General features: G+C 48.4%; 1 protein-coding gene across 1 annotated transcript in view; it reads right to left on the bottom strand.

Annotated features, from left to right (window-relative positions):
* LOC135257603 (E3 ubiquitin-protein ligase UBR5-like) overlaps positions 1-14,042 on the bottom strand; it is a 61,228-nt gene that overhangs the window by 38,539 nt on the left and 8,647 nt on the right. The window contains exons 3-11 of the mRNA XM_064340506.1: positions 13,629-13,710; positions 13,117-13,193; positions 7,213-7,332; positions 6,057-6,327; positions 3,868-4,027; positions 3,279-3,428; positions 2,244-2,455; positions 435-551; positions 150-260 (exon numbers count right to left, since the gene is read on the bottom strand). Coding sequence (XP_064196576.1) covers positions 150-260; positions 435-551; positions 2,244-2,455; positions 3,279-3,428; positions 3,868-4,027; positions 6,057-6,327; positions 7,213-7,332; positions 13,117-13,193; positions 13,629-13,710 — 1,300 coding nt within the window. The remainder of the gene's footprint in view (positions 1-149; positions 261-434; positions 552-2,243; positions 2,456-3,278; positions 3,429-3,867; positions 4,028-6,056; positions 6,328-7,212; positions 7,333-13,116; positions 13,194-13,628; positions 13,711-14,042) is intronic.

Here is a 14,042-nt window from a genome sequence, read left to right as displayed (position 1 = left end):
GGAGGTTAAGCGACCAGCGGTAATCCTCGTCCGCCTGTGAGCGATAGTGACCCCCAGCTTCTGGTCCCGAGTAGGGCGGCGCCCGCTCCTCAGGACACACCTCTCCCTCCCCCGGCACCAGGTATAACGAGGGGGTGGGGCCCACTGACCTTGTTGGTCTCCGTGGCGACGGTGGCTCTGATGCTATTGGCGGACAGGAGGGTGATCCTCTCATTGGTCAGTCCCAGGAAGGAGGTCCGTGGGTGGTGAATGGCAGGGTTCTGCAGAGGAGGAAGAGAGGGACTCATTACAGACAGGCTGCCCTCCCACAGACTTCACCAGTCACTGCGCTAGCGGTCATGTGACTACCCACACCTGGGACAGAAGCAGCCTAGCGACTGTGTTCTTACCCATTATTACCATTCCACTCGTTATTGCGTGTGTCCGCCCCCTACCTGTGCGTTTCTGTAGGGTTCAGGCTCATTCCACTTCCACTGATAGAGCTCTCCTTTAGAGCTGACCGCCACCAGCTCAGAGTACAGAGCGCCGATGCTCACAAACTTGGTGCCGTCCTGCAGGGGCCAGAGGGGAGGAGAAGAAAAAGACCCATTTCACTAACTGGAAACAAAATTAAAAAAAAAAAAAATCTAGAGCTATGACATGTCACCTCATGATACGTCCTTAAGCAAATATGGACACTCAGAACATAAGCAGGTCAGAAACGCAGCATTCAGGCACAAGGAGGGGTCATAATTCTCATTCCTCCACTTCCACACAAGAAAATTCTGCCGCATTCTCAAGACGATTCTAAACATGGCAGCCATTTTAAACCAAGGCCAACAAACCACCAGCTCACCAGCTGAAGACACCACTGGTGTTAATCGCTAGCGCCACGGTGATTCTGCAGGAAGGGTTTTTCCTGCCAATAACAGTGTCACAGTGCCCTTACCCACACAGCTTGCTCTCCCACATAGCATTAACACCATCACCAGTCACACAGGACCGGTGCCAGTTTAGGGGAAGAGGAGCATCTCACAGCGTTAGTCTATGAGGTAGTCTGCTCCATTCTCAGGAGGAAATCACGCAGCTGAACAAACCAGCTGAATTAAACCCACGAGACCCCCCCGCTGGACACAGCCGCCCAAGTGCCACGGCAGGGGGCACGTGACACCGCCAAGACCGGAGCCCGCGACGTCTCTGCTGCGGGGCTCAGCTAGAGTTCGCCACAATTACCCACGACAGGAGGGTTTGGAGAGAGACCGCGTTCCGAATTCCCTGGCTCTCGGCGCATAACCAGATACACCGCCACGGCCTCCAAAGCCTCGGAAACGGGGGGGGGGAACTGCGACTGCTTCCAAACCAAGCGCTCCCGTTCTCCCCCGTCCTCCAGCTTAGGCTTGTGTGAACGGCCTCGGCCTGCACGCCAGGCCGGACTGCGTAATGGGTTCACACCTCACTCTCACTCCGGCAGACTGTCGCCTGACACGCACTGTGAAAACGCTACGCCAGGCAATGCTTTGCGCAGACGGGCCCATTCGCAAGGACGTGATGCTTTTAACAAAGGGTAGATGAGGTGAAGTTTTTTTTAAAGGACCGCACTCCATTAATAGCCACAACACAAGGGGATGACTGTCTTGCGGCTATTAATGGAAGTCAAGTTCCTGCTCTAAACCAAATCCTGGCCTTTTCATGGAGCGATGAATGCATCACGCCTTTGTGAATGTGTCCTTGAGTGTGAGGTAAAGCCTGTGGGCCCTCTGCTTTTAGCAAAATTCATCACAAAACACACAAAACTGTTTGCACACCTGGTGAACGAGCCCACAGCTACTGATGCACTAAACATATATGACAAAATTCACTGTGTTCACCGTCACCCTGACAACACAGCAATATCCTTCCTTTTCCATCTCTCTCACTCTAACTACACACACACACACATGCTCACCCACTCGCATACACATTCACACTCATATCAACACAAATGCAGAAACTGTGTAAAATATTGAATGACAAAACTGGATAGCCTAGTAAACCCAAAAAAACCCTAATTTGCAACCTGAAAATGTTAGACTACTGCACAAAAAAAATCCAAGCTTCTAGGTTTGGAATTAAATGAAGAAATATACTTCCAGGTAGAGCTGGGTGTGTGCTCACACACTGACATGCACGCACAGACACAAACATAGACAGACAGACAGACAGACGCAGACACACATGCGCGCACACACACATGCACGCACACACACACACACACACACACACACCTTGTCGGGCCACCACTGCAGCTCCTCCCCCAGGGAGACGGGGCTCTGCGTGGGGGGGCTCTTCCGGTCCGGGCCGGGCTCGCCGTCCCTGCTGGTGGAGCCGCGCTCGGCGTCAAAAGAGGCCCCGTCGAGCCAGCGGCGCTCGCGCAACCTCAACACAGACTCGCGCTCGCGCAACAGCTCCGAGTCCCGCTCTAGGGGAAGAAGGAGAACTGGTATGCAATGGGGTCACACCAGTGGGATAAAAGTAAGCCACTCTCTGGGAAAGACCCGTCGCAAAATATGCTTTCACAAACATCTAAATGCATGACTGAAACAATAACAGCAGGGGGAAAGAGGCAAGAGAACAACATCTACATGGACAACACGTAGGGAAGGGAAGGAAAAAAGGAGAGGCATGTGGGGGGGTGAGGTTTGGTGTGAGGTTCAGTGTAGGGTCTGACAGACTGAAGCCCCCCAGGCCAGAGTGCTGAACACACTGCGGGGACGTTCAGAAAGAATGCTCTCTGGAGCCATGCCTAAGACCACACTGACCTACACAAAGACACCCACAATGCATCACTCTGGACACCGCCTATTCCCACACAGTAAAGGAAAAACACCACAAATATTTTAACTTTGTGGGTGAAGTGGAAAGGATCGTTATGACAACGCAATTAAGCCTTGAGTTTATGCTATTGACAGCAGCTCATAAGAAGCTAATGCTATCAATGCATGGGCCCACATGCAGACAATGTTGAAGCGCTGCTAACACGGGTTTTGACTGAAAAGGTTGTGGAAATGTTGCACGCTGGTGAAATATAAGAAGGCCAAGACAAAACAAGATAACAGTGGTTATTTATTTGGCTAGCAAATCTAGCTAGTGAGAGCCCTTCACTCGCTAAACTGACGAATGACATCACACTAAACTGGAATGCTCGGTCTGTGATGTCATAAAGGAGCGCGGCTGGAGAGGTGCGCGGAGGAGGGAGAAGGCACAGGAGGAAACAGGAAGACCCACGCATGCACACTGCACAGGAGGGGGCAGGGCGCTACCTCGCGACGAGCCCAGCCGGGACAGGGACGAGCGGCGGAAGGACGGGTATCCAAAATAGCTGATGTCCTCGGAGAACATGGCGTCGGCGTCGATGATGACGCTGGGGTGGGCGGAGTGGATATCAGCATCCAGCAGCGACATCAAGTCCTCTGTGACGGACAGAAATCAAACATTAATATGTGAATGCAAACACCCCCCAACACACAAACAACGGTGGCATCACTGATTGCCTACCTTCGCAGCTCTGATTAGCAGGCGGCAATGCCAATCAAGCGGCCCTGCACATGATAGCCCTGCCCACAGAGCCTGTGAGTACACCATCTTGCAAGGCAAATAATATTCTAAATAATATTCTAACTGTAGTTTTAAAATATTGTTTTCCCTTTATTCTACTTTGGCACTCCCAAATTTTGTTTTGGCACACACCAGAGACTTCTATATGCAGGAAAATCCCTGGTCACTGGGAGTTTATTTCATAGCCAAAGAAAGTGCAATTACAGTAAAGAAGCTCTGACATGCCTCATTCGCACTAAAGGCTGTCTCTAAGGGGAAAGACAGACGGACATAGACAGAAAGATGCACACCCACCTCCGGGCAGATAGGACTCGCTGGCCGTGTCGTCACCGTCGTCGCCGTCCTCGTCGTCCCTGCTCAGCAGGTTGTTGACGGCCAGGTTGACGTCCAGGTTGGTGCGCTGGAGTTCGCGGATGATGACGCTCCTCGATTTCCCCTGAAGAACCACCTGAGCCTGGAGACGGGCCCGGACAAGGGTCAGGATCGCTGCCCTCTATATACTGCCACTATATAATGGCTTTTATACAATAAAATAATCAGCGTTCATTTAACTCCAACAGTTCATGAGTTCAAGAGGGATGATATGTACTCTTAACGTAAAACCGTGCATTTCTGGTCATGTACTGTATATGCGTGTGTGCGTGTGTGTGTGTGTGTGTGGCATGCGCATGTACACGTGTGGACAACAGACACCGGCAGTGTAAAAGGACAGTAGTCACAGACAGTGTACGAGGACAGTAGTTAGAGGAGGTGTATGAGGACAGTAGTCAAAGGCGGTGTATAAGGACATTAGTCACAGATAGTGCACAAGGACAGTAGTCACAGGAGGTGTATAAGGACAGTAGTCACAGGCAGTGTATGAGGACAGTAGTCACAGGCAGTGTACAAGGACAGTAGCCACAGGAGGTGTATAAGGACAGTAGTCACAGGCAGTGTATAAGGACATATAAGTCACAGTAGTCAAGGCGTGTAGAGGACAGTAGTCACAGGCAGTGTATAAGGACAGTAGTCACAGGCAGTGTACGAGGACAGTAGTCACAGGCAGTGTACAAGGACAGTAGTCACAGCCGATGTATTAGGACAGTAGTCACAGGCGGTGTATGAGGACAGTAGTCACAGGCAGTGTACAAGGACAGTAGCCACAGGAGGTGTATAAGGACAGTAGTCACAGGCAGTGTATAAGGACATTAGTCACAGGCAGTGTACGGACATAGTCAAGGCGGTGTGAGGACAGTAGTCACAGGCAGTGTATGAGGACAGTAGTCACAGGCAGTGTATGAGGACAGTAGTCACAGGCAGTGTATGAGGACAGTAGTCACAGGCGGTGTATGAGGACAGTAGTCACAGGCGGTGTATAAGGACAGCAGTCATAGGCGGTGTATGAGGACAGTAGTCACAGGCGGTGTATAAGGACAGCAGTCATAGGCGGTGTATGAGGACAGTAGTCACAGGCGGTGTATAAGAACAGTAGTCGCAGGCGGTGTATAAGGACAGTAGTCGCAGGCGGTGTATGAGGACAGCAGTCATAGGCGGTGTATGAGGACAGTAGTCACAGGCGGTGTATAAGGACAGTAGTCGCAGGCGGTGTATGAGGACAGTAGTCGCAGGCGGTGTATGAGGACAGTAGTCGCAGGCGGTGTGTGAGGACAGTAGTCGCAGGCGGTGTGTGAGGACAGTAGTCACAGGCGGTGTACAAGGACAGGAGTCACAGGCGGTGTGTGAGGACAGTAGTCGCAGGGGGAGTATGAGGACAGCAGTCATAGGCGGTGTATGAGGACAGCAGTCATAGGCGGTGTATGAGGACATTAGTCACAGGCAGTGTAAAAGGACAGTAGTCACAGGAGGTGTATAAGGACAGTAGTCATAGGCGGTGTATGAGGACAGTAGTCACAGGAGGTGTATAAGGACAGTAGTCGCAGGCGGTGTACGAGGACAGTAGTCATAGGCGGTGCATGAGGACAGTAGTCACAGGCGGTGTGTGAGGACAGTAGTCGCAGGCGGTGTATGAGGACAGTAGTCGCAGGCGGTGTATGAGGACAGTAGTCGCAGGCGGTGTACGAGGACAGTAGTCACAGGAGGTGTATAAGGACAGTAGTCATAGGCGGTGTATGAGGACAGTAGTCACAGGCAGTGTACGAGGACAGTAGTCACAGGCAGTGTACAAGGACAGTAGTCACAGCCGATGTATAAGGACAGTAGTCACAGGCGGTGTATGAGGACAGTAGTCACAGGCAGTGTATGAGGACAGTAGTCATAGGTGGTGTATGAGGACAGTAGTCACAGGCGGTGTATGAGGACAGTAGTCACAGGCAGTGTGTGAGGACAGTAGTCACAGGCGGTGTATGAGGACAGTAGTCACAGGCAGTGTGTGAGGACAGTAGTCACAGGAGGTGTATGAGGACAGTAGTCACAGGAGGTGTATGAGGACAGTAGTCACAGGAGGTGTGTGAGGACAGTAGTCACAGGCAGTGTGCGAGGCTGACCTGAGAGATGAGCTCCTCTGGGATGACGGAGGCGGGGATGACGGGTTGGGGCTGGCTGCCCAGGAGCCCCGTGCCGCGCTCCCTCCCCGTCCGGATCACTCTGGTCTGCCTCCGGGAGTCCCGGGCAGCGGCGGAAGACCTCCCGCCACCTCCACCGCCGCTGGCGCCCCCGCTGCCGCCGCCTCCCCCGCTGCCTCCCCCTCCCCCACCGCCACCTGCTCCGCCGCTGCTGCCGCCGCCTCCGCCATTGGCTCCAGAGCTCCAGCGGCTCCTGTGGTGACACAAGAGCCGGGGGTCAGGGGGGGCCAGTCATGCACAGGGCACACACTCATCAGCAGAGAGCCCCGTGGTGGGAACCGGGTCTAGAACGTGCCAGGGGTGGAACGCCAGCGCGGAACCTTTCAATAGCCCCCCTCGCCAACCCGCCAATTAGCTTCCCGCTTCACACGCGACTGCCTTCGAAACGGATGGGTAATGGAACTGGGGAGCGGAGGGAAGGAGACAAAGTGCACTGCAGATCTCCAGGGCCAGGTCTGGCAAACGGTTACATGAATGCGTTTGGAGGCCGCACATTGCCATTGGCAGAGAAATTAGTTGTTGTATTTAGAAGCCAGTTCCCCTGCAAGCTTTGGTTGAGAGACACGGCAGTTGAAGGGAGAATAGTAAACTCCAGTAACAGAAAAAGGTTTCCATAACAACCTTAGAGTATAGAGTATACCTATCCTTTTACTGTTCTGTGGTACTTCACAGTTAGGAATGCTTTTAGATTTAGCCTAAAATGATACTTGGTACCAGTGCCAAAACGGTGCTTGAACCAATACTTTATTTAAAATAAAGAGCAAACAACAACATTAAAGAACACCTGTTTTACTGCAAGGTTTAACACTAGTAAGCTTGTTAACGGCACCCGCTGTCACTGACAAAGCTGGCAGAGCGAGCGTAACGTTAGCTAGCGAAGGCGTGTGACACCAAAGTCTGCACTGCGTTTCGATCCGGTAGGTAACATGGGAACCGTTACACACCCCGCCTCCCGCAGAATACACACCCCAGCTCCCGCAGAGTGCCCCACAGCGGCGGGTTTGGCGGCGTCTGAAGCGCTCGATGGGGGAAACCTTTACCTGAGGTCTACGTCATTGGCAACCCTGCCCGAACTTACCCAAGGGTGCTGCCTGCCAGTCTGCCCAGTGTGTCAGAACCAGACAGGAACCAGGGCGGATCACTAGTCCTGCCTGGCCTGGGGGTCCTTCCTGTCCCTGAACCACTGCTCAACTTTGAACTGGAAACAAAAGATGGGAGATCAGTTACAAACCCTACAGCCCCCCCTCCCCCCCCAATGGAGATAACTGGGCACACCCCGGAGGTCCCGGGTCCCACATCCGAACGCGGGAAAAGTGCCAGTGACTAGCGGGCAACACCCTTGGGAACTGGAGTTGGCTGCAAACCATTCCGCTCAAAAAGTGTTTCTTTTTTTCCCCGCCCTTACAGAAACGTAGGCGCGAGGGCTGCCGTTCTCCCTAATCTCCGGGCGTCGCGTGAAATTCCGCCTCAGCGCACGCCGCCATGTCGACATGCTGGGGACCACAGCAGCGGTGTCTTTAAACCCACTGCACGACCTCAGTCTACTGCCCCTGCACATTACTGCCCAATTAGACGAGGAGAGCAGAAGAATGCAACCTCTTGCAATGACACTATTTTGATGAAATGCCCCAAATCTGTTTAAGACTTGCAAACGTGACAAGGCTAATGGAAGACAGGCAATTTTTCATTAACTTCCTTGTTTCCCTCCTTTATTGCTGACATATACTGTGAAACAGAAAGATCAATCAAGAGATGAGGCTAATGGAAAACTGCTGCGTGAAAGGAACTACAAAATGACACCATCATTAAAACGCAGCAGCCCTGTGTCTTCCCCGGTGTGCTTTTACTGACAAAACCCATTTATGAGAAGCGATTCATAATGCAGCGCACATCATTTCTGCACCCTGAGTGTAATGGTGTAATTAGGGACAACGTCACCAAGAGACGACACTTTAATATAAATCATCTTTCCGACACACACAATGAGAGAAGTCATTCGATATAGCAGCAAATGGAGGAAAAAGGGTAAAAATCACAAAGTAGGCCTCTGTCAGATAAGAGCAGCCATATCTGTGCCAATCAGCACGCTGCGACAAACAACTGCCGCTGCTGATTGGCTGAAAGCAGGGATGTGATTACGATCAATAGCACTGAACAAAACGGAAGAGGGGAAGATTCTGAGATTCCCCCCCCCTCCCAAATGAAACACTTGAAGGAAATGAAACAGGTCAGAACTGGCCTTTATCTCACACGGTGCCCTGAAAAGAACGTCTTGATCATGTTGAAAGCCAAACGAGTGGTTTTCCGCAGCGTTAAATGAGACTTCTGTACAGAGCGAACGCGATGAAGTCAGACGGGCACCGCGGCCTGGCACGCGTTCCGCTGTCTCTGAGCGGCTGTGCGGGTGCCACCCGAGAGCCCGCAGGTCTCAGGCCTGAAGCCTTTCAGTCTACCCACAATGCCGCTGGCTGCATTAACATCTCAAACTGCCTCATTTTCTTTAGGAAAATTCTGCTTATTTTGTTCTGCCTGGCGACAAAAAAAGAAAGAAAAAAAAAAACTGTGGAAAAAGCTTAACCAGTGCGAGTCTTCTTCAGACCCATTTAAACGCATGCTTACAAGTATAAAAACAGAGCTCTTATATCACTGCTCTCTCCTCATTTTAAATGAACCCCCCCCACCCCCCCCACTCATCCTTCCGCTGACAGGATGCATGAGGCGTTAGTGAAAGAGCAGAAATGTATGTCCTCAGCCTTCACACAACCTAGCAACAGCTGAAGGAATTCAGCCTGGCACAAAGCCAAACATAGAAGGCACCGCACAGCCTGTAATATGAATGTCCCACAATCAAGGAAGCAAAATGTCAATCAACAACTGTCCTTTCAGCCTGTCTGACACTCAGCTGAACTGTCGGTATAAACGCTTTTAAAAACTTGCACTTTTAGCCTGTCTGACATCAAGCTGAACTGTCAAGAATAATAAACGCTTTTAAATGTCCTGTCAGCCAGTCTGACAGTGCTGGAACTGTCGAGTTATAACACGCATTTTAAACTGTCCTTTCAGCCAGTCTGAATCAGCTGATGTCGGAATATAAACGCATTGTTCAAACTGTCACTTTCAGCACTGTCTGACAATGCAGCTGAACTGCGGTCAAAACGCTTTTAAACTGTCCTTTCAGCCTGTCTGACACTCAGCTGAACTGTCGGTATAAACGCTTTTAAACTGTCCTTTCAGCCTGTCTGACACTCAGCTGAACTGTCGGTATAAACGCTTTTAAACTGTCCTTTCAGCCTGTCTGACACTCAGCTGAACTGTCGGTATAAACGCTTTTAAAAAACGTATTGAACACATTTTTATTGCTGCAATTGTTCTAGACATAACGAAGACTAATTCTAAAGAATAATAAAGAATAAAAGTTAATATGATGGCTGACACAGGGTCCCGGTGTGTGGCCATGGCATGGTGCGATGTTTCATCCCAACCACGCCATTGGCAATTCAGGGCTCTAGAGTGCTCCGTTTTTGGGTGCATTTTCTCTCGAATATAGAGCTGTGTCCTAACAGGAAAAATAATTCAGGAGCACAATTAGGATGCATAGTGTGCTCCAAATCTTCCAACTTATGAGGACATGTGCTCCTAGGAAAAAAAATGCTAGTCCTGCAAGTGTCTGGCAGGTCCAGAGAAGGAGGGTTCCAGTAGCTGGGATAGCCCTCTTCTGAGTGCACACCAGTGACTCCACCAGGAGCCTGTGGTGTACGACTGCGCAGGTCAGCTGTGTACGACTGCGCAGCTCAGCTGCTGAACTGCAGGCGGTAAAGAAGTGGCGGTATGTGCCACTGCATGTCTGGGCTCTTCCAAAGCCAAAGGACACTGCAACAATGGGCCTATGCATACAATGGGCCTTTCTACAGTGGAAGGAAACAAGTCAGGGCTAAAACTGGTTTTAAAAAATAATAAAATAAAGGTAATACTGTCACAAAAATCACATTTACACTTAATTCTGAGGAGGACTAATCAAAAATGCAAGATAGTTTAGTAGAGTGAGTTAGACTAAATTTCAGTCTAATGGTCTGCAGGCATCTATCGACTAACCAAGGGGGGTTTCCAAAGTTCTCAAAAATGAAACAAAGATGCAATTAAACATGTTCTTTAAAATGTAATTGAGCAGAACCGTGCCCATTTTTAAATGGTAACCTAATGAAACCAGACACATATCTCACGGGGTGAAGTCCTGTGTGTGTGTTTCCTTGAACTGATCAGCGCAGACATCTGGTTTGATTTGCAAGTATCAGACCTTGGTGTTTCTAACAGACAGGGAATAAATGCTCCAATGTGTCACCAAATTCTTTTGCAAGCGGATCCCAAGTCAAGGGCAGAAGGCTCCGCCATAATCTAAAATAAACACCACAGTCGGGCTAATTATGCCCGTCTTACACAGAGCTCAGGACGCTCAGAAAAGTGCCAGACCACTTCCCTACACCTCAAATAGAACGCACTTGGCAAATGGATTAGCTGCTACATTTTAGCGCTCCTAACGCATAGCGCTTCGAGCCAAAAGCGGTTTTCAATCTGAGCTAAGCTGCTTCCAGTAAAAACCTGAACTGCCTCAAACCACCATGCATCATTATTACAATTAAGAATAATAACCATTCAAACCAACGGCGGTCATTCCATTCCTTTTTGGAAGACCACTGAGAAGTGCATTACAGTAATCAAGCCTACTATTAAATGAAAGCATGTATTAACCTTTCTGCATATGCTTGTGAGAGAAATGGTCCCACCGTTTATATTTTCAGATGGCAAACTGCCCCTTTGTTTACCTTTCTGATACAAGGGTGAACGCAAAAATCAGCATCTAAAATCACTCCAAGGTTAATTTTAAGAGTTCAATCATTTTTGAGTCTTTGGGCAATAATTACTGCTCTCGATTCAATCAAACGTACTTAGCCAATTTAAGGTAATATGCAATTTAAGAAACCAGACTTCACTTGTTTTGTGTCCAATCAAACAAGACTTAAATCTCTAAAGTCTGAAAAATCCAAGAAACAGGAAAGGACGTGGCTTGAAATTTGTGGTGTCCAGGCTGGAGGCAGCAGCTTTTTTAAAGAGCGAGTGAAGAGTGAAGAGCAAAGAGTGAGGGGCGATGTCTAATAACGTAGCAGAAGGAGACAGCAAGTCAAGTTATTCAGAGTAAAATCTGTATCAGAATTTCAACTGTCAACTTAACTAACCTTCCAAATGCTATTGGGTCACAGTATTCCATACAATAAATTAATAAACGTGCAGGTATTTAGTGGTGTTCAGATGACCCGAAAGATGATTAACAAGTTCAGCTTTTCAGCAGACATCATACATACAGAACAAGTACTCCAGCTTGTGCCTTGTTAAAAGGGATAGCCACAGTACACCTACTTCCAGAAGACGACACACCGAGTTTGTTCTTTCTGACCAGTGTTTGCTCCGGCTTTTATCCACTGATTCTGCATAATTCAGTGGATTTGGACAGTCAGTTAATAAAATGATTACATATGAATTCACTTTGTTCCTACATATATATAAAATCCCATTACTACTATAGCAATAGAAAACCCTCGAGACTCAGTTAATTTCATAGGAAGGAAATGGAATCCCCACCATGTAAATTCAGCCCCATAAAGAAGAAAAAATACTGTCATTTAAAAATGATGGCAGCTACTGCAACAGGAAAAATGAACAAACAAATTATCTACATGGTGTTTTGGTGTCCTTTCCTACTTGTATAATATTGTGCATCCCCAAATGAAGAACCCCACACGCTTGGGTCCTAGTATAAGGCTGTTGTTAGCTTGGTAGCAAATGAAATCATTTATAAAAGTGAATGAGCAATGGAATCCAAATACAAACCCTGTGTGTCTTTCAGCCTTGGTAGATTAAAGCATCGGCTATAAATGTAACGAACGCAAGCACAGCTGACCTGGGCCTGGTCGTTTTTTGTGCAATCAAATGAAACAATGGCGGAACTGCATACACCCTTAAACAAGGCTAAGTGCATCTGACTGAATCCGAACCCATGGCTTTGGTCTTATCCTGATCTAAGTTCTGAAAATGTCGCTACATGTGCTATAAGTCTCAGGTAATGGAGAGGCATACACAGCTACGGCAACATATAGGCTACCACGTTTCCTAATAATTAACCAAGTGGAAACGTTTACAACAACAACAGCAGTGGACCCAGTGTTGACCCCACAAGAAATGTCAGCATTGATCTGCGGTCTCCGAAAGCAACAGTGCATTTTCTGCATAAGAAAAGTCCCTGCCACTGCACTGCAGTACTGTGTCCGATCCAGCGTTCAAGTCAACGTTCAAATTTTACATTTAAACGTACTGAAAGTTTCAATGGGAACTGGGAGGACAAGAACGAAGACGTCCAACCTTAAGTAAAGCAGCTTCATTCCTTATTAGCATGAAAGCCAGACTACCTCCTCGTAAATATTGATTCTGCTGAGGAAGAAATTTACCTGTTAAAAAGCTGCTTTTTCCACAAATTACTTACAAAAGGGAGACTGGTCTATAATTGCAAAGAAAGGAACTGAGGTTATTCTTAAGCAGATTTCAATGAAAACTAATTGGCAGTTAAAAAGAGAAAGACAATTTCTATGATGCAGTCTGACACAGACTTAAAAACAGTTTTATATAATTGAGTCAAGGGGCTAAATCAGTTAACGACTGCTCAAAAGAATTGAAATCAAATCAAGAGTCTGTCTAAGACCGGCGTTAACTTCCTCCGGGCAGTAAACTGACAGCGACTGGGCTGCAACTTTCTTCCACTGCTTTTTAAATCCAGGAGCCTCAGAAGAGACAAAGGGACTGAGGGGGGAGTGGGAATGAGCCTGGCGACGGCTAAGCGAGGCACACTTCCTCCTCCTAATTAAATTTTGGCTTTCATTTCCTGCCCCTTCCAGAAGTGGGCGGGCCGAGCGCGGCGGCGGTGACGGCGGCTCACCCATCGCTGCTGTCCGGTTTCCCCAGCTCCAGTCTGTCCGGCTGCACCGCAAATCCGATCCTGCAGATCCGCCCATCCTGAGGGGAAGAGGAGAGCGGCGTGAGGCGCGGGCGTCTCGCCGAGGGGGAAAACGAACGCCCCCCCCCACAAAAAAAAAAATGTCCAATGGAGGTTTCGTTTCACTGCTCGGCAACACTGAGGATTATTAATTATTTTCTCCCCGAGAGAGGAAGAGACCACAGCTACAGACAGACAGCTCTCTGGCCTTCTGGGCCTTCCCTACATGTTGAAGTAGACACAAACAAATATTAAAAGGAATATGAAGAGCCTCTTATTAAAGCTTTACTAGCTAGAAAAATCTACACATCTGAGTCATGACAGCACCCTAAGATTTGTTTTAAAATGTTGTTACTTTAATCATTTGTAAGTAACAACTTAATTAACAACAAATTAATTTCTCCCCTTTGAGACAAAAGGGGCGTCACTTTAAAATGTTTCTTGCATGATATTACCTCAAGGAGAAAGCCGGCATGGTTTGGTCCAACCACACACTGCTTAATAGTGGCCTGTTCCAACACACTGAGAGGGGGGTGACTGGAGCAGGAGAACAGAATATTATTAAGAGGGAAACAGTCAAATAAACACAATTAAATACTTTGTTATCGTGATTATCCAGGGTATTTTCATTTTTGCTTGCCGCTTGCAGGCCCAATTAAGTCAGTGAAAAATTACCAAACTCACGATGTGGACAAAGATTGCATAAAATACATGGTTGTACAGAAACTGAGTCTATATTTCAATATTTCAGTTCAGGTTTTCTCCCCGAGAGAGGAAGAGAGTAATTAAACTGATAGAGCAGTTTAAGTTCTGTTTTCCACTAGGGCAATGTCTAGTGCAAGAAATAGACAATCGCAAAAAAAAGAAAA

The sequence above is a fragment of the Anguilla rostrata genome, chromosome 1, assembly GCF_018555375.3.
Source record: "Anguilla rostrata isolate EN2019 chromosome 1, ASM1855537v3, whole genome shotgun sequence".
Classification (NCBI taxonomy): domain Eukaryota; kingdom Metazoa; phylum Chordata; class Actinopteri; order Anguilliformes; family Anguillidae; genus Anguilla; species Anguilla rostrata.
This window is presented reverse-complemented; position numbering and strand designations above follow the sequence as displayed.